This window comes from Brienomyrus brachyistius, unplaced genomic scaffold (genome assembly GCF_023856365.1).
Source record: "Brienomyrus brachyistius isolate T26 unplaced genomic scaffold, BBRACH_0.4 scaffold41, whole genome shotgun sequence".
NCBI lineage: Eukaryota > Metazoa > Chordata > Actinopteri > Osteoglossiformes > Mormyridae > Brienomyrus > Brienomyrus brachyistius.
In genome coordinates this window covers 6,619-27,451 of record NW_026042316.1, presented here as the reverse complement: position 1 = coordinate 27,451, position 20,833 = coordinate 6,619, and the positions used below count along the sequence as shown (strand labels likewise).

General features: G+C 40.4%; 1 protein-coding gene across 1 annotated transcript; it reads left to right on the top strand.

Annotated features, from left to right (window-relative positions):
- Window positions 1-5,535: 5,535 nt before the first annotated feature.
- LOC125722661 (kelch-like protein 10) lies at window positions 5,536-11,410 on the top strand. Its single transcript, XM_048998819.1, has 6 exons — window positions 5,536-5,576; window positions 6,713-7,202; window positions 7,566-8,177; window positions 8,782-8,931; window positions 9,559-9,886; window positions 10,852-11,410. The coding sequence occupies exons 1-6, from the start codon at window positions 5,536-5,538 to the stop codon at window positions 10,872-10,874; spliced, it is 1,644 nt and encodes a 547-aa protein (XP_048854776.1). The 3' UTR covers window positions 10,875-11,410.
- The last annotated feature ends 9,423 nt before the right edge of the window (window positions 11,411-20,833 follow it).

The window sequence follows — 20,833 nt, the reverse complement described above, 5'->3', positions numbered from 1 at the left end:
AATGTTAGCGTGGCCGTAATTAATGGTTCCATCTATGTAATGGGTGGCCATTTACGCTTCTCGCCTCTAATCATAATCGAGTGATACGACCAAGAAGCCAACGAATGGACCATCATCCAGCCCATGAACGAGGAGCGACAGGATGCCAGTGCCACCACCCTGAATGGAAAGGTAGGTTAATAGGAGGGCGTCTGACTGTGGTTACCCCCTACATTTTCTCCTTGAAATTGATTATGTTACATACTCAGTAGCTCGCTTTGTCTTCAAATGCTTGATTTCAATCCATAATTGTTAAGTTCAGTAAACGTCAGTGTTTAGATAAAACATAAATGACCTTGCATTGTTGCTCTGCATTAGTGGCACATTGGGCAGTGCTGTGGTGTCCAGCTCTGTGTTTTTGCAATTTTGCCCACAGCCCAAGACTTGTGAGATACAATAACTGGTGTTAACATAGGAGCTTTACCCAATTCCAGTCCTGGAGGGTCAGAATCCTAAACAATTTGCAGATTTCCCTATTCAAACAAACCTAGTGAACTTAATTAGCTGATTAAGCTGCGGTTCACAAGGGAAATGATCACAACTAACTGTAAATTCCCTACCTTTGCCCATATGCTTCCTGTGGTAGGTTCCAGGTTCACCACCACCCTGTACCGAATAAACTTTTATGGAAGATGGATGGATTAAACATCCATTAGCTAAATGTACATTTACGCTTTCTAGATCTCCATCTCCAATCATGTACAGCATAACACACATCACTTTTGAACCATTTTTCCTAGATATATATTTGTGGGGGTAGCAAGGGAGCTCAGACTAATTCCACTGCCGAGTGCTATGATCCACTCACGGGCGAATGGACCTTGATCACCCCAATGAGCACTCGCCGACATGGCCTTGGAGTAGTGGCATATCAGGGAAAGATCTATGTGGTGAGTGATTCCTTTCTTGTACTCTGAAACAAAGGAGTCAAATCTCAAGATTTATCTGAGACTCATATTTTTTGTCACTGCTGCTGTGTCACAGATTGTAATGCGCTTAAATCAAACAAAAGAATTCAGTGGATAAAATCACCTGCTGGGAAGGCCCATCTCAATACACATACTGTATGCTCCCTGCATATCAGGGTTATAAACGAATATTCTTGGGTAGTAAAGCTTAGATTTTTGATTACAGTTATATTCTGTAGTTCCACACATAATTGCTCTGGTTGTTGTTTTTTCCAGGGTCTGACTACAAGTATTATTTTTAGTGCTAATAAAAATAATAATAAAAGCAAAATATATGATTTTTTTTATATCTCATATCTTTTTTTGATGGATGACAGTTTTCACTGAATTGTACAGATTTTCTGTTGCCCAAATCCCCTTTTTTCACTGCAGTTATGTTGACATGTATGTTGAACACAAATTAGTTATAAGCTTGTGTCCTATATAGACAATGGGAGGTTCTGTGCAGCCTGCTATTATAGGGCGATAATTCCTTAAGAGTTCCTGACTTTGAGAAAGCTGATATTTACTTATCCGTTTGGTACCTGAGTGATCACTTACCATTGGTGTCTCGCAGGTGGGCGGTACCAACGGGGCTCATCCAGTGTGGAGTATGGAGGTTTATGACCCTGCAACTAACCAATGGCACGCTGCGCCTCCCATGACAAAACCAAGAAGCTACTTCGGCATCGCAGTGCTGGACGGCTTGCTGTTTGCAATGGGCGTCTGATGGGTTCAGAGTCACTGCCAAGGTGGAATGCTATGATGCAGAGAAAGGCAGCTGGTACCGTGCGCAGGACATGATTACGCCCAAGAGGAACTTCAGCTGCTGCACAGTGCCCCCCTGCATCGTACAGTACGCTGCACCTCGCCCACCTGCCCCCATCTGCCTGCCTGGTGGGTAACCAGGTTACGCATCTGCCGGTGTGGCTAGCAGCACTGGACTTAATCAACAGAAACAGTGGACACTAACAAGAATCAGAAACATTCACCAAAATAAGGAAAATGCCTCTTGAATAATGGACTGAGGGAACAGAACTTGGACCTTACAGTGGAGTCAGAGCATAGAGGTTAAGGCACTAGAACAGCTATCAAAATGCAATTATGGCAAGACAATTGCTTTCCTTTGTTATCGGATGCTGTAGCGGTTTGCTCCTGTTGGGTAACATGCCACTTGTTTGCATGCATTTGTTAATTGCCTTGTTCTCTCCAACCATTTCTCTGTCTTAGAGCATCTGCCAAATGAATAATACACAGAGCACAACTATAGCAGAGCTCAGCTGGGACCTCCTGCATGCTTTTACAGCAAGCAATGAGTGTGCTCTTCTAGAACGGATTTAATATCTGGCTACGGTTGTTGGGGACACATGTGTTAGATATGTGAAATGCTTTATTCATACAAATAAAGCCCTTATATTTGTATTTTTATCACATGTGGTATATTAATTTCATGAGTAGTATCTTCATAGAATTTGTGCCGTGTGTGTGGTGTTCTCCATATTAATTCATATCTCAATTAAACATTATAACCAAGATGCAGCCAAAGCCCCAAAAATAAATTCTGATTATCAGTCATTTAACAAAAACAATACAGAACAATGTTCTTCGACCTGATCCACAGGAACCCCCAGTCCGTCCACGTTTTTGCTCCTTGCCAGACAGCTGGTGCTGGGAGAGAGCAAAAACATGGACTGTCTGAGGGTCCACAAGAAACACTGATAAAACATAATATATATGCAGACCGAATGTCTATGGCACCCCCTAAAGGAGCATCATATCCGTAAAGAACTGGCTAAGGTTTCATGCCACAGGACCCTCCTGAGCATGAAAGCCAGCTTCTGCTTCTGGTTCCAGCACTTAGCCAATCTACTGACCCTTCATCACCGATTGCTGAGTTGGAAATATTCAGGTGGATCAGCTGACCTGCATGCTTGCATCCAATCAGAAGCAGCAAATTTCCCTCCATTTTCCCCTTCACCTTCTTTTTCTCTTATCAGCTTACAGTTATATTTCCTGTTGCTCATCTCATTTTGTCCTAGTCAATTGATATTCTCTCATTTGTTAAGTGCTACTATTTATTGTCTTTCTGTGAGTTAAACTGAAGGTTACTTTCCCCTATAGACCGTCTCTTCCTGCTATCAGGCAATCAATCATAGGTCAGTGGGACAGGAGGGAGAGTTCTACCCTTTTTCACTCAGGGTGACTGGAATTTTCCAAACAAACGGGCAGTTTCAGAATCCCCCATTTGTTGCGGTCTCCAGAAAAGTGTTACATATGAACCATGTGGTACAGTCTGATTAGATGAAAGCATCCCACAGAGCTGTTTCTGATCTAAATGAACACATTCTGAATTATGACTCTTGTGCTTTGTTGATTTTAGAGTTTTCTGCCATCTGGAGTAGAAAAAAAACACACATTTATCTCAGAATTCTGACTTATTCAGTCAAAATTCTGATTTTTTTTTCCCTCACAATTCTTACTTTATTTCTCATTATTCTGAGTACGTCTCTAACAACCAGCAATTAGTCAGAGACATCACTTCTGCTCCAGCTTTAAGGGTTCAGTGAGATTTGCATACAGCAGCAGACAGGAGCGAAGGCTACAATGGCTGTATCTGCTCTGTCCAGGCATTTTATTATTTCCAATTGTGTGTGTGAATGGTAGCCTACATCGGAACTTGTAATTAATTATGCTGTAAATGTTAAGCTGGTTTGAAATGAAAATGGGCAATAGAACTTATCTCTTGCCTAATAAGTTGTGGTACAAGCATATCTAATGTTAATGCTTCGTGCATTAGACATATATAATATGATGTCTACCATTAATGTAATAACTGCCAATAATGTGCTAATTTTCCCCCTTAATGTAATAAAGGCTGATACAGTAATAACTTACCAATATCATACTAACATATTTGAATCAAAAAGGCATCACATTATTACATTATAGGCTTTATTACACAAAAAAAACTGTAAAATTGTTATGTTATTAGCAGTTATATTAACAGTAGTTTACAGTAGCTGCTATTAACAGCAGTGATTAGCTGATACAGACCCTAACAATCGTGACATCACACAATTTCTTTTGACTGCTTATGATTTTTTGCACACTATTGTACACACACACACAAACATATATATATATATATATATATATATATATATATATATATATATATATATATATATATATATATATATGTAGATATTTATATGGTTGATTGCCCACAAAACTCAACTGTGATTAATCAGCCTGTTCTCCAGACAAAAGAACAGTGAAAACCATTCTAACTTAACCTACAAGAAGCAATTCCTGAACACAAAGAAGAAGATGTGCTAGATGTCTTTATGGGGACTCTGCATTCAAGTCTATGGGCAAAACCCTAATCCCAACTATGAAAACGTTATCCCCTACCCGCCCGAACCCACACTCGTTGCTGTTGTAGTTCTCTCCTATCATTTATATTGTCACAATAAACTATATCCTAAGATATACAAGTAAAAAGTTTGTATATAGTATAGCATGAAAAATAATAAGAAGAAAACTCAGCCAGAGTGGAATTGTTTATATATATATATATATATATATATATATATATATATATATATATATAAACACTCGTGCGCTCTTGCGTTGTTTACACCCAAAATGACGATTCCACCATACACTGCGGCTAGGCTATATCGAGTGTGATGTTACCTGCAAAAGACGCAAGCTGATCCCAACTTCACTTTGCTACACGTCCATTGTAAAAGCAGGGCCACAAATAAAACACCACCTACCTCTCTGTGCTCAATTCAAACGGAAAATGTCGCCAAATCCATTCGCCATTTCACTATGTGCTGGCTAGTCATGGCGCGAGCATTAGCTGCGGACGCGAACAGCTTCAGCTTATCTTGCCACAATTCAGCTCGACTGTTTAAACTTCAGCCAAACACAACATTCTGTGTTAAGTGAGAATTCTAACGATAAATAATAATTACTTACATCGTTCAATGGGCGCCCTAGGAATATGTCCTACCGCTACTCCCATCCACTTCTAACTTAACTCGTCCATCTGTGTGGGGGTGCGCAAGAACGATGGGTGCCGTGAAGCTGCAGGAAAACAAACTTAAAAACCTGCACGGAAATATATTAAACGTGGAGGAGTTAGTCGGCAAAAGTGAGGAATTACAAAAAATAAAATAAAAAAACGATTTCTCAAGAAAAGATCATAAAACAGGAAAATGGACAATAGCTCATGGAGTGATATTGCACACTGTACCTTGATTGTAACATAACTGCTCTATAATACATAATCGATTATATTCAATAGCGTTCAGGATTTGGGTGAAGTGTACTGTACACAGCACAATAATCATTGTGATAATTCCACACTTGCTGCAATACGTTTTCATGACTGTATTGGGGATATATGCGGTCCGAAAAATACGTCCGCCTTGTGCTAAATGTGGACCAAAACAGACGGACTACGCAGCCCAGTTTTCAAGGAATAGTCTTGTTCCAAATAATTGCCACAACGGGCCGACCAGATTTAGCCCATAAAATAATGTCCTGTGGACATTTGTTGCTCAATGGCTTATGTCTAAGGTGGAAACTAGGGAATAAGATGCGAACTTAAACCTCGTTCCTGACAGACATGTAAAGGACCTTTTTTGTTTTTCATTTTTAGAAACGTAGCGGAGGAGAAAAAATACGAAAACATTTATTTATTTATTTTATTTCGGGAATTCGTGACTTGACTATTCTTACATAATACAAAACTTAAATTCTAAGATAAGCACGGTATACATTTTCCAAAAGTGATGTTAAAAACATTTCACTTGTTCTTCTTGTAAAGCTGATTGTGCGTAGAATATATCCACCCCCCCCCCCCCAAATCAATTTCGAGTCTTAAATATAGATTTAAAAATAAACATTACGGTATCTTAGCAGAATGTGACGCAAAAGTGCGGTTTTTGCGTATTAGAACGTATCTACACGTCATTTCGAGTGGTATAAAAAGGAGAAAGAGACGAGACATCCACATTTTTGAATAATGATGGCACACGACATGGAGCGAGTACTGATGTCCCCGGCTTTCGAAGTGTTCAACAAGCTTCGGCTCGCAGGACAGCTTTGTGACGTGGTCCTCATCGCAGACGGTGTTAAATTCAACGCCCATAGAGTAATTCTGTGTGGCTGTAGCTCCTACTTCCAGTAAGTAGCTGTGACCCATATATGAAGATGCGAAAACAGCAAGGAGTCAGTTTTTATCTCTCGTTAGCAATAACTTCTCCTTGGCAATAAGGCTCTAGGATGACAGAAAGTTTATATTAATATACATTATATTAAATTATATTAATGTAGGTCAGTGCTGATGAGAAATATTTCTGATAAGTGTACCACCTTAACTTTTACCATATAATAATAATAATAATAACAATAATAATGGTATAGATATGAAAAGGGGACCATGTCAAACAGGCAAAACAAAGTATTCCGGGGCACTTGCCCACCAGCCCAAGTAAAATATATTAAAGGGGGAGCTACTGTTGGAAAAATAAGAATTAAAGCCCCTGGTCCCTAGTTCTTAGATGCCTATGTGATCATCTGTAGCAGGGGTCCTTATCTCTGCTTAATTTCCATTTGGGGGTCCCTGGTTCAGAAGATTTAGAAAAGCCCTTATTTAACTTTGCCTGCAAAACCCATATTTATTAGATGAGTCACTTCTGGATTGTTTTCAGGGCTCTGTTCGCCACTGGCTGGAGTGACTCAGGAAAGTGGGAGTACCAACTCCCAGGCATTTCCCCAGAAACACTGAGGCAGGTCATAGAGTACGCCTACACGTACTCTGTGGTCATCACAGCTGACAATGTGGAGAACCTCCTGGTAGCTGCTGATTATCTCAGTGTCTTGGGCATCGTGCAGCGCTGCAGTGATTTCCTGCATGAGCAGCTCTGCCTCAACAACTGCATTGGCCTTCTTAAAATCGCCGATGTCTACTGCGTAAACGAGCTGCACCAGTCTGCATTCAACTTCATCTTGAAAAATTTCAAGGAGGTTGCCATCAGCTCAAACGAGTTCCCAGAACTAAGTCTTGAACAACTTTCTGACATCATAGAGCAGGATGAGCTTAATGTCAGAGAAGAGGATGTGGTGTTTGAGGCCATCCTCCGTTGGATCGAGCACGAGCCTGCCACCCGAGAGGCCCACATTTCAGTCCTATTGCCCAAGGTGAGTATAGTTATACTATGTTCTCATTGACTTGTGTATATAGCAATAGAATGCTCATTGAGTGAAGTCCTTATTACTGTAGCTAAAGACCGATTTCCATGTCCCATAAGTGTACAACCAAGGCTTCCAGGTATTACACCTGGGAGGAGAGTGTAACAAATAATGGAAAACAAAACACTCAGATGTCTTACATTAAACAAGTGTAGCTGACACATCTGAGACTTTCAAAGTAAATAGCTTCAGCTAAAGAAATTAAAATTTGCACTTACTGCTGTATCCTTAATGTTAGGAATTGCTCATCTCCAGAGATTCACAGAAAGCACTAAAGAACTCATGGGAATTCTCTCATTGTTTCCTGTGTAGATTCGGATGGCTCGTATGGATCCGGAGTACTTCATGAAAATCGTCAAAGCTAACGATCTGGTGAAGGGCAATGCGGCGTGCAGGCCAATTATCAGTGATGTACTGAAGATGATATATGATCTCGACGATGAAAGTCCACGATCTGACTTTGAAAGGCCACTGATTCGCCCGCGCCTACCCGCTGACATTTTATTGGCCATTGGTGGCTGGAATTTCCGCACAACCAATTGGACTGAAGCCTATGACACCCGGGCTGACCACTGGGTCGATATAACACAGGGGCAGGAGACTCGCCAGTCCGGCCATGGCAGTGTGTGTTTAAATGGCTTCGTGTATTGTTTTGGGGGTTATGATGGCCATAATTTCACCGATGCTGTGCGCAGATTTGACCCCGTCGCACGGACATGGCAGCACATGGCCCCGATGCACTGGCGCCGCTGTAGTGTCAGCGTGGCCGTAAGTAACGGCTTCATCTATGTGATGGGTGGCCGTTTAGGCGTGTCGCCTCTGAATATCGTAGAGCGATATGACCCAAATGCCAACGAGTGGACCATCATCCAGCCCATGAACGAGGAGCGACAGGATGCCAGTGCCACCACCCTGAATGGAAAGGTAGGTTAATAGGAGGGCGTCTTACTGTGGTTACCCTCATTTTCCCCTTGAAATTGATTATGTTACATACTCAGTAGCTCGCTTTGTCTTCAAATGGTTGATTTCAATCCATAATTGTTAATTCAGTAAACGTCAGTGTTTAGATAAAACATAAATGACCTTGCATTGTTGCTCTGCATTAGTGGCACATTGGGCAGTGCTGTGGTGTCCAGCTCTGTGTTTTTGCAATTTTGCCCACAGCCCAAGACTTGTGAGATACAATAACTGGTGTTAACATAGGAGCTTTACCCAATTCCAGTCCTGGAGGGTCAGAATCCTAAACAATTTGCAGATTTCCCTATTCAAACAAACCTAGTGAACTTAATTAGCTGATTAAGCTGCGGTTCACAAGGGAAATGATCACAACTAACTGTAAATTCCCTACCAATGCCCATGTGCTTCCTGTGGTAGGTTCCAGGTTCACCACCACCCTGTACTGAATAGACTTTTATGGAAGGTGGATGGATTAAACATCCATTAGCTAAATGTACATTTACGCTTTCTAGATCTCCATCTCCAATCATGTACAGCATAACACACATCACTTGTGAACCATCTTTCCTAGATATATATTTGTGGGGGTAGCAATGGAGCTCAGACCACTTCCACTGCGGAGTGCTATGATCCTCTCACGGGCGAATGGACCTTGATCGCTCCCATGCGCACTCGCCGACGTGGCCTTGGAGTTGCGGCATATCAGGGAAACATCTATGCGGTGAGTGATTCCTTTCTTGTACTCTGAAACAAAGGAGTCAAATCTCAAGATTTATCTGAGACTCATATTTTTTGTCACTGCTGCTGTGTCACAGATTGTAATGTGCTTAAAACAAACAAAAGAATTCAGTGGATAAAATGACCTGCTGGGAAGGCCCATCTCAGTACACATATGCTCCCTGCATATCTGGGTTATAAACGAATACGCTTAGTAAAGCTTAGTAAAGCTTAGATTTTTTAGTATAGTTATATTCTGTAGTTCCAGACTATAATTGCTCTGTTGTTGTTTTTTTCAGTGTCTGACTACAAGTATTATTTTTAGTACTAATAAACATAATAATAAAAGCAAAATATATGAACATAAGAAGTCTTTTTTTGATGGTTGACAGTTTTCGCTGAATTGTACCGGTTTTCTGTTGCCCAAATCCCCTTTTTTCACTGCAGTTATGTTGACATGTATGTTGAACACAAATTAGTAATAAGCTTGTGTCCTATATACACAATGGGAGGTTCTGTGCAGCCTGCTATTATAGGGCGATAATTCCTTAAGAGTTCCTGACTTCGAGAAAGCTGATATTTACTTATCCGTTTGGTACCCGAGTGATCACTTACCATTGGTGTCTCGCAGGTGGGCGGTACCAACGGGGTTCATGCAGTGCGGAGTATGGAGGCTTATGACCCTGCAACTAACCAGTGGCACGCTGCGCCTCCCATGAGACAACAAAGGAGCTATTTCGGCATCGCAGTGGTGGACGGCTTGCTGTTTGTAATGGGAGGCTCCGATGGGTTCGAAGTCACTGCAAAGGTGGAATGTTATGATGCAGAGAAAGGCAGCTGGTACCGTGCGCAGGACATGATTACGCCTAAGAGGAACTTCAGCTGCTGCACAGTGCCTGCGCACCCCCGCTTCGTACAGTACGCTGCACCTCGCCCACCTGCCCCCATCTGCCTGCCTGGTGGGTAACTAGGTTATCATGTCTAACGTTAATGCTTCGTACATTAGACCTATATAATATGTGCCCTAGAGAGGTAAAGTGGGCTATCCCACAAAAACAAAGTTTTGAAAAAATGAGCTCCAAAGTGTGCCTATACCCTATAATTGATATACATCATAGGTAGCACAGATCTCAGTATATTTAAAAGATAGATAGACCCTCAATAATTAATATTGGACACTAAACTCATTTTTGACTGACATGTGGGATAGCCCACTTTACCTCTCAAGGGCACATATGATACCTACCGTTAATGTAATAACTGCCAATAATGTGCTAATTTTCCCCCTTAATGTAATAAAGGCTGATACAGTAATATCTTGCCAATACCATACTAACATATTTGAATCAAAAACGCACCACATTACTACATTATATACTTTATTACACAAAAAACGGGAAAATTGTTATGTTATTAGCAGTTATATTAACAGTAGTTTAGCTGCTACAGACAGCAGCTATTAGCTGCTATTAACAGCAGTGATTAGCTGCTACAAACCGTAACAATCGTGACATCACACAATTTCTTTTGACTGCTTATGATTTTTTGCACACTACTGTACACACACATATATATGTACATATATATGTATATGGTTGATTGCCCACAAAAATCAACTGTGATTAATCAGCCTGATCTCCAGACCAAAGAACTGTGAAAACCATTCTAACTTAACCTACAAGAAGCAATTCCTGAACACAAAGAAGAAGATGTGCTACGGCCCTGCTACACGCACACACACACACACACACACATATAAGGTATCTGTATCTTTGTGGGGACTCCATACTGAGTTCCAACCCGCAACACAATTAATCAGTGAGGAAATTCATAGTATTATCTCTTGTTATGTTATTTTTTAAAATTATTTATAATGTATTTAAAAGCCTATGGCAAACAGTAAGTTAATGAATTGAAATTACAGGTAACCACGTGCTCAACAAGTAGCTGGCAGGGAACAAGGGAAACGCTACAGACTGACAACAGGGGAGGACAAGAAAGACTGACAACACGTGGGACGAGATGACCAATGACACCTACTGGCCAAACAGGGAAGGGACACAGAATGGGACAGTTAAATAACATTGGCATTCCCTGAAGGGTTTGGCATTCCCTGAAGCCAAGCTGTTAATTATTGTACTCCACGCCACCTCTGGTGATTGAATTGCAATGTAATGATTATGTTGTTCTATAATCTTATTGAATAAGTGTTATAAGTTGTTGGAAGTTATTTTTGTATTCTTTTATACTTCATTTTTAACAGTGTGATTTTTGACCTGACAGCTTTGTTTGGCAGTAAAAAGCTTTAAGGGGGCAGTTTAATGGCTCTATACACAGCAATGTGTATAATGGCCAAAGTGTTCTTATTGAATATGCTTAGATTATTTTTGTATACATTTACATTTTTATTTTACAGACTTTATGTAAAGGCAACCAGCGCTTAAAAGTTTAACGTTTAAATAAATGTCTTATTTGGAGAACAATGGGTGGAAAAAATGTTATTTGTTGTCTGAAAACCAAAATACTTTTGAGAGCTTTGTACGATTTGTTAGCAGAATTACCTTATAGACCTGATACACTTTTGAATGCAATATAATTCTCCATGGCAGTAACCCAGCTGACTGGTGGAGCAAGTTCATTTTGTCTCTGCAAGACTTCAAAGTGAATTTGAAGATCATCGTCTCCACAAAGACTATGAAGATTTTCAGGAGATACATGGAATCCACAGTTTCTTCCATTAAACCTAGAGTGCAATCCAACAAAATGTTTCAATAACAAAATTTACATTTCAAAAACTGGCTTCTGGTTTGTCAGATGGGCAGTGTGCATTCCATAACTACTTGTAGTCATCTAGTTCTTTTTGCAGGACACCCAGAAAGCTGAATACTGTAGCAGCAAACATTTCTGTTGGTAACAGCCATTAAAGGGATTCCTCCGTCCAAAATTGCCCCCTAGTGGTGGAATATTGCAACGCAAATAATGGAGATTTCACTTCACTGTATTTTACAGCTAACGAAAATGTAATGTGTGTGTGTATACATTTTTTGTTTCATACATTTAAATGTACATTTTTTATATAACAAACAACATTACTTTATAGTTGTTTAAAAGGCGGAAACTTCAATGTACACGAAGTCACCAATAAATTACATCTATTTATCTAACATGTTATATAATATACATACTGTGTTTGAAAACTTTGAAAAGCTTTACGATTTCAGGACAGATCAGCCACTCTATTAGGAACATTACGCTTTTTCGTTGTGGGTGTTAGCTTTGCTGCTGCTATTAATACTAATAATACATTAGCACAAAAAAAGGCTACATACGCCAAACTACGTCTTGCTTGTAGGTTAAAGACGTTTGACGTTCATTGCCGTGGGAAACTGCGGTTCTAGTGCTAAACCACTACCGAAAAGACTACAAAAGCTGCGTCGGTTAAAATAGAAGCGCCCCGTCAGGTTTTAAATAACTTTCTGTGTTGGCTATCGGTCCGGGTCTGTATGGGACAGCTTCTGGATCCGGACCTGGACCGCGGTCTGCCTGTTACCTCTGGTCTAAGTTATTCACTGGCAAATCAGGGTGCGCTTTTCTCAAGAATATTAATTTATCTTCCTAAACCACCCAGCAAAACGCAAATTCGCCACCGGGGTGTCCAATGAGCTCCGTACAGGCCATTTGGAATGGTGGGCATCGTTGGTAGGTTGGTTCTTACTTGAATGTGTAATATTTACAATTGAGATAGTACTTAGTTATTGTCGGTTATTAGGTGTATAATGCTACGTAAGTGGTGATGAGTAAGTTGAATATTATTTGCTGTAAATTAGAAGTAAAAATTCTGAAGTTAAAAGGCATTGGACCATTAAAATACATTGGATACATGGAAATGATTTGTACATTAGACATTCAGTTGAAACCTGTAAGAGGAATTATTTTTTATATTGGAAATGAATATGCTTACCTGTACCTTTGAGAAAGAAAATGAGATCAGCTATAAAACAAAAAAATCAATTAAAGAAAATGCCAGAACATCTAACACATTTCCCTGCACCCGGTTTTCTATCGCTCTATCCTGCCTGACAGCGATAACAACACTATTTGAATTTAAATCAGCAAATACTTAAAAGCCAATGATTGGATCATTATTACGGCTCAGCTGCGTTATGCAGCACTAAAGTGAAGTCAGCTGAGTACCTGAATCTCCTGAATGGCCAGGTTATCCCATCAATGGAGTTTTCCTTCCCTAATGGGATTGGCGTATTCCAGGACGAGAATGCCAAGATTCATCGGGCTCAAACTGTCAGAGCGGTTCAGGGAGCACGAGGAATCATTTTCACATATGAATTGGCTACGACACAGTCTTGACCTTAACCGTATTGGAAGTCTTTGAGTACTTAAGAAGACATTACGGAGTGGTTTAACTCATGTACAGTATTTTACAAGAATGAAGAACATATATGACTAATGACACATACATTTAATATAGTTTGCGCATGAGTGTTAATATGCGTTATATATTGATATATAAAGCTTACAGTATATGACTTTGGTAAAAAAGCCAATTTGTCACCCTGTGCTGTGACTGTTCAAGGGCAATTCTAAGGGAAATTTAAGCTAAAATACAACTGCGAAACAAAGAAGTAATGATTTGAATTATGTTGCGATAAACACTGATATTGTTTTGAAATATTTTGTCATATTACCCTGCCCTACCCTTGTCAACTCACTTCAAAAAATTCAAACCATCCCTGTTTTATAACCGGCTGTCTGCCTTTAAAAATCTCAAGGCTGTAAAACGTTTTTTTTTTTTTCCCAACCTTAATATTCCATTATCTGATTTATGAATTGTGTTTATAAACTTTAGTCACAGCCTGATTGCTTGCTGATTGTATGATTTAATCGGAGTATTATGGATATTGTATTGTATTTCCTGCTGTCTCTTGTGAATGTGATTATTTTGTTTTTGTTCTATTCCACAGACGCTGTTGTACATCAAGGGGCCCAGGTGTCGGCTATAAGAAAAAAATCAACACAGGAATTTGTGAGTTGAGGCACCAGGTGAAGCGGATAAGGAACATGGAAAAACCGGAGCAAGTTAAACAGGATAACAGGCTGATCTTCATTTCTCTTTTCCTTCATCAGTTCCACACCTTGTTTTAATAAGTGAAGACGTAAGACGGCCTGTTAAACAGGATAGCAGGCGGTTCTTTTGGGTCTTTTATTTTTCTTTCCTTGCTCCGGACCCTCTGCTCACGTTGAAAGTTTGACGGCTGAAGGCCAAATAAGTAATAAGTTTGACAACGTGCTTTTGATATACTTTATTTTATAACCATTACACATAGACGAAAAATTATTTAGTATGTATCAAAAAAGAATTAGAGACGTTTCTTGACTGAATACCCATTAGTCTGTGGCCTGCACCTGGCTGGTATGTTGTAAATAAATGTTATTATAGTCTTTATAATTGTGTACATGAATTGCACGTACACGTTACTATTTAAATGTGAATATTGGTAGTACATAGAAATCACGCACACATACAGTCATGAAAAAGAAAGTACAGAACCATGGTTTTACGCATCAGAACATGTATAGGATTTTGTCTCTGCGTCTACCCCATCTTGCTTTTCATAGCTTTGGGGGGGTCACAGCACAGGGTCACCCATTGTGTGGCACCCCTGGAGCTGGGGGTAAAGGGCCTTGCTTACAGTCCCACAGACATGTGACTGTTCTGCCAAAGCCAGGCTCAAACTAGTGGACCAGGTAATCCATGTCAGGAAGGACACTTCAAGCTACTCCAGGTTTTACAAACTACGTTAAAACTGAAAGGCACCTGTGCTTGGCTAAACAGCTCACGTCTTCTTGTGCTTTGACTGCTTTGATTGAAAAACTCATCCAGCTGTTAGACATTAACATTAGTGGCATATGCATGATTATAGGAGACTGACCAATCAGCACGCAGCAAGGCCTCGGCGCATAACTGAGATCCAGGTTCTTTTAATTAAAATGGTATTTTAAAAATCCTGTCATAGTTCAATGTGTCCTCCCTGACATGGATTATCTGGTCACCATAACAAAGACAGACTCTGCTATTCCGAAAGGCTAAATGAGACATCTCTGTGGCTAATGTTGATTCTCCAGGAACTATACGATGATTCGTGACGACAGCCAATAAGATTTGCTGGGATAAATGTGATGTACATGAGTATGCATCAATAAAAAGGTCCAATCTTGGCTTATTTGCCTGTATAACTGATGTTTAATGTATGACCCTGTCTGTAATAATGTTACAATACAGTAAAAATGAAGTAATTCTGGACAAATAATAATGCTTAATCCCAGCAGTTGCATTAGCTTACAATGATGCTCCAAACAGTGTAATTTAAAAAATAATGGCTTTACTTATCGAAAATACCTCTTATGCATGATTATTAAACAGGCTTTTCTACAGGCCTGCCAGCAGGTGGCACCCTGGATAGTTCAGACAGTTACCAAGGATGCGGTATTTATACAAAATATCACGTATATTAAATCACAGGGACACGGAAAAAAAAACAGCAGAAGCTGGTAAAAGGTGTATACTGTAAGTATGACAGAGAGTTTGGGCATGAACCCATAACCTGATGGATTTTCCTTCAAGGTCTGCTATTTTACACCTTTGTGATTTACTGTTAAACTGTTTGACTTTTTAACAGAAATGGCATCTGCTCAATAAAAAACAGCGTGTTTCCTTATATATTGAAGGCATGTAGGACTGTAAACACAGGGTTTTTTTTTATCTAATACCTGGAAATGAATTTCAGCTGTTTTTCATCATTTCTCAGACAGATAATCATTGTGATGTGAGCTGCGGAGCTAAGGGGGAAATAATTTCAGGTTCCCAGTAAGCAGAGAGGCATCACACGCTGGATGGCAGGTTCCCAGTAAGCAGAGAGGCATCACACACTGGATTTCAGGTTCCCAGTAAGCAGAGAGGCATCACACACTGGATTTCAGGTTCCCAGTAAGGAGAGAGGCATCACTTGCTGGATTTCAGGTACCCAGTAAGCAGAGAGGCATCACACACTGGATTTCAGGTACCCAGTAAGCAGAGAGGCATCACACACTGGATTTCAGGTTCCCATTAAGGAGAGAGGCATCACACACTGGATTTCAGGTTCCCAGTAAGGAGAGAGGCATCACACACTGGATTTCAGGTTCCCAGTAAGGAGAGAGGCATCACACACTGGATTTCAGGTTCCCAGTAAGGAGAAAGGCATCACACACTGGATTTCAGGTTCCCAGTAAAGAGAGAGGCATCACACACTGGATTTCAGGTTCCCAGTAAGGAGAGAGGCATAATACACTGGATTTCCAGTTACTTCACACTAAGTCTAATTGCAACTCTTCAGATCACACCACTTATCTGTTCTGTATTCCTTGGGCGCTGACATGGCGGCCATATCCTACAAACTCCTTTCAAAAGACATCTATATGCTAACTGCTTCTCCTGAAAACTTCTAATTTGCCATTAGACAGGTATTCAATAACTAGCATTGACTGATCTTTTCGTGGCCCTGATACATATTCAGACATTTGATACAACCAGTCATATTTTCCCACAGTTAAGTACAGAAATACAGCTGTATCGCTATACAGTACATAAATAAAAGTAACCATCATGTAATTTAAGAAACTGAATAATAAAAACTATTATTTTTACTTAAATTAAATTTCCAGATTTCAATAATTCCACAATTTCATAAAACAAATTGTCATCAGTATTAGGAATGCAACTCGACGGAGATGTATGAATGATGAGCCAAAGAGATGCAAATGATTTCTTACTGGTTCAGACGGCGCATCTGACAGGCCGATGACAGAGATATGATGTCTAAGAAAGAAGGTGGACATTTTCGTAAAGACTGCTAAGAGTAACAAGCAAATGATTAATAACTGGTGTAACCTGTGACAAGCAGGAGATGAGCAGATCGATGATATCATGACAAAGCAAATTATTTCTCACTCAGAAGAAAATGACAAGCCAAGACAGAGTAACTGCAGGGAATTCTCTACATGAGAAAAGGGCGAGTTTCTATTGAGCTCCAGGATATGATTAGCTGGCTTTAGTGCTGAAGTAATGCCTGGTTCCCAGTCCTACTAGACGATTAATGATGTCCTGCTACCTGCTGATGACATTTTACTGGGTTTTCACATTTTCCTAGAGGGGTCTTGCTAATCCAAAGCACTAACCGAAAACCAGTGGGTGATATTAGACGTCATACCTGTGCCACTGCAGGGATACATATGGAATACTGTAGTGGTTTAGCTGAATTGGTGTTTTAAAATTCTCCACTTCACATTTGTATTTTTAACGGTATTTGGTCGTTCTTATGTCTTTTGTCCATGTCTCAATATGTCAATGGGTGGATTTGTATACCCCTGAAAAACACCCCACCCTACGTCTCAGACCCCAAACTTCACTCTCACCTCTGTAAGTGCATGTGTTTTAAAAAGCAGAGCATCGTGGGATACGTGATGACAGACATAGCCCAATGTACTTTTTCTCGTGCACTTTTCAAATAAAGCTTGATTTCAGCCCGTGTTTCATGCTTCTTGTAATATATTTGTACGTCTGTAAATGCGCTCAGGAATTTACATTAGCAGCGGAAAGTGGCCGAGAAGGTGAAAGCTGTCGCTTCTGTAATTTTCTCGGCGTCTGACCTTTTCGCGACGTGAAACGTTTGAAAAAGGTCAGCTATGCACAGAGCAAAGTTTGCATATTAATTGCATATTGAAAGAAGGCGTCCCGTTCATTCGCAGCTCGTAATTACCCAAGCGTAAAGTTTAATTAATAATTCTGTAACTTGTAATGCTTTATAATGTTGAAATAGTTTTATGAGGATATACCATTTGGGTCCCACATGGGACACACACATCTTTAGGTTATGCCAGGCCTGGGCAGTCTTACCCAGAAAGGGCCACTGTGACTGATTGGCTGAAGAGTCCTGCGTTTGAACAGACCTAAAGGTCATCCCAAAAACTTGCATTCACACCGGCCCTTTTCTTGTGTCGCTCTTTTTTCTACACTTCAATTTGCCAACTGAATATTTTCCTTTTTTTAAAATGATCCTAAATAATAAATTCATTTGTTCAAGCTTAAATTAGAAGACACGACCGTAAGCAACAATATACATTTTCATAACCGAATATATATATTTAGGCTACTCCTGAACGTTTGTACAGTACGTTCTTATTGCTTTATTTTAAAAATTGCTTTTATTTTCTCACAGTTTATAAATGACCAAATGCACGTGTGTGAAGTGAGAAATCGATGATTTTAGAAATGATGTGTGCGGGGGTTCGGGCTCTCTACAGATTGGGCTTAGCGTTTGAGGAAGAGAAGGATTGTCCGAGTGGATCTGAAGTAATTTCCAGGACTGTGTTTGTGCAGTGTGCTGTGCATGATGCAGGGGCCTTTCTGTCAAACATCACTGAGATGTAAGTAATTGAGCAGTTAGATGTCACCAGAGCACCCCCTCACTCTGTAAATGGATTTGCCCATCATGGCCTGTGACCAATAAAGAGACTTTTCTTCACGGTGGACAGAAAACGTCGCAGGCATTTCGACACTCTGTTATGCAACTACATATCTTCAATATTTATATAGGATAATGATCCCCGTTGAGAAATTGTCTTTTCGCCTACGTGGTCTTGCTCTCCGTGAGACACGCAGAGACAGGTGAGAGCGAGCTTGAGAGTGACGCCGCATGATCAGCCATGACATAGCACCCCTGGAGCTGGGGGTTAAGGGTTTTGCTCAAAGGCCTAAAACATCGTCACACTGCCAAACACTGGATTTGAACCGGCGACTTTACGATCACGGGCCCAGAGCCCTAACGTGTGGAGCCACACACAACGTCACCATTTTCATATTTAGTTCGTCTTGTTATTCCAAAGAAGCACCAAAGCAAGCAGATGTTTGAAGGGTTTCACATGCAAGCTTGTTATAGCAGAATTCCCTCTCAGACGACACCCTTGTTGTTAACATTTAATTAATTTTCTGTTTAAATTAAACCTGCCCCATAGCTCACATTAAGGACGGAGGACATAGGGGAGCGGCATGGATAAGCAGAGTGGGGGGGGGGGGGCATTATGGGGTGTTCTATATTTAATTACAGATGGTTTTGCTGCAGTACCTGCAGTAATACTCTAACCTGGTAAATGCACTCAATTGAATATAGCGATAATACTCCAACCTCATAAAAGCATAGAAAACTTTACTGGCCAGAATAATAATACTCCAACCTCATAAATATGCAGTATACTTTACTGGACAGGTGAATAATACTCCAAATTCACAAATGCAGTGCGGTGCAGTACACTGTTGCCTCACACCTCTGGGACCAGGGTTCGAGTCTCCGCCATGGCTCCACGTGTGTGGAGTTGGCATGTTCTCCCCGTGTCATCGTGGGGTTTCCTTTGGGTACTCCAGTATCTCCCCACAGTCCAAAGACATGCTGAGGTTAATTGGAGTTACCAGATTGTCTGTAGGTATAAATACTCTGTGAGTGTGCCCTGCGATGGGTTGGGACCCCATCCTGGGTTATTTCCTGCCTTTTGCCCATTCCCTCCAGGATAGGCTCCAGACCCCCTGTAACCCTGAATGTGATAAGTAGTTACACAAAATGGATGGATTATTTCATATATTTATACTTTAGTTAGCCATATTTTCAGTTTCGGCAACTTCTACTGTTTATTTAGGACTTATTCCACAAATATATACTGTATCTCTGCAGTTCATAGTTAAGTCCTTTGATGTTTTGTGAGTGCCTTTGTTTTCTTTTGTGCCATCTAATCCAGTTACACGTTTAACTTCCCTGACTGGATGGCACAAGCAAGAATTCCTATGTACTGATGTCTAAAGGGCAAGTGAAAAATATTCATTACCAAGGTTGCAGTTTAAGTTTTGGAAGGAATGTGGGCTACCAGTCACAAAACTGAAAGGAAATGATTGTCACACACATATTTATCCCAATTATTGCATGAGAATAACTGTTAAATTATGCATTTATTAACTGTTAAATTAACTGTTAAATAGGCATAACGTTAAGACAGGCATATAAATCCACTACACATCATCATCCTTCAGTTTCAAACATGCTAAATTCAACGATCATCTGATTAAAAACATTTCATATCTCTCTTTTTATCAAAGACAAGCTTCTGTTTTATGGTTAATATGCTGATTATGATCTGTTACGATCCATGCTGACGGCCCCTTACTTTAAATGTTGCCGCAGCAGGGAATTGTGGGATGGCAGTTCTGTAAAGGATGGTCCCTATGCTAAAGGCGGTAAGAAAGGAAGCATTGAAGCACCTTTTAGAGAATTTCAACAGCTCTTCTTTTGGCTGCCTGTCAGGATCAGCACTCTTCCATCCCAGCCCTTCATGTCTCTTCCTTGCTTGGCCAGCAGGTGGTGCTGCAGGTGACTCTCTGGTTCCCTCCTCTGTCTTTGCGCTTTTTCCTAATGTATTGCCCAGGTTCCCTGCGCTTTCATTCATTGGTTATTTATGTATTATTCTCACCTGTCCTGCGTCGCGTCTTGTTAGCCTTGTGTGTATTTAAGTTCCTGCTCTGTTTTCCAGTCAGTCGCTGTATGTGGATCTGTGAATGTAGCTGGGTGTCGTCGCTCTGTTTCTAGGTTCGGCTCCCTGGGTTACCTGGTTCCCAGTCTTCCCTTGTTCCTTAGTTGTGCTTAATTTCTTTGTCTATAATGAATTCAGTGTTTTTCCCCGCATGTTTTTTGACTCCTCGTGGTCCTTTTGTTTTATACTTTCCCCCCGTTTGTTCAGTTTCTTCAATAAACTCCTTTTTGTCTTGGAGCCACTAGTGGACAGTCACCTTTTTCCCTCCTGCACCGTTA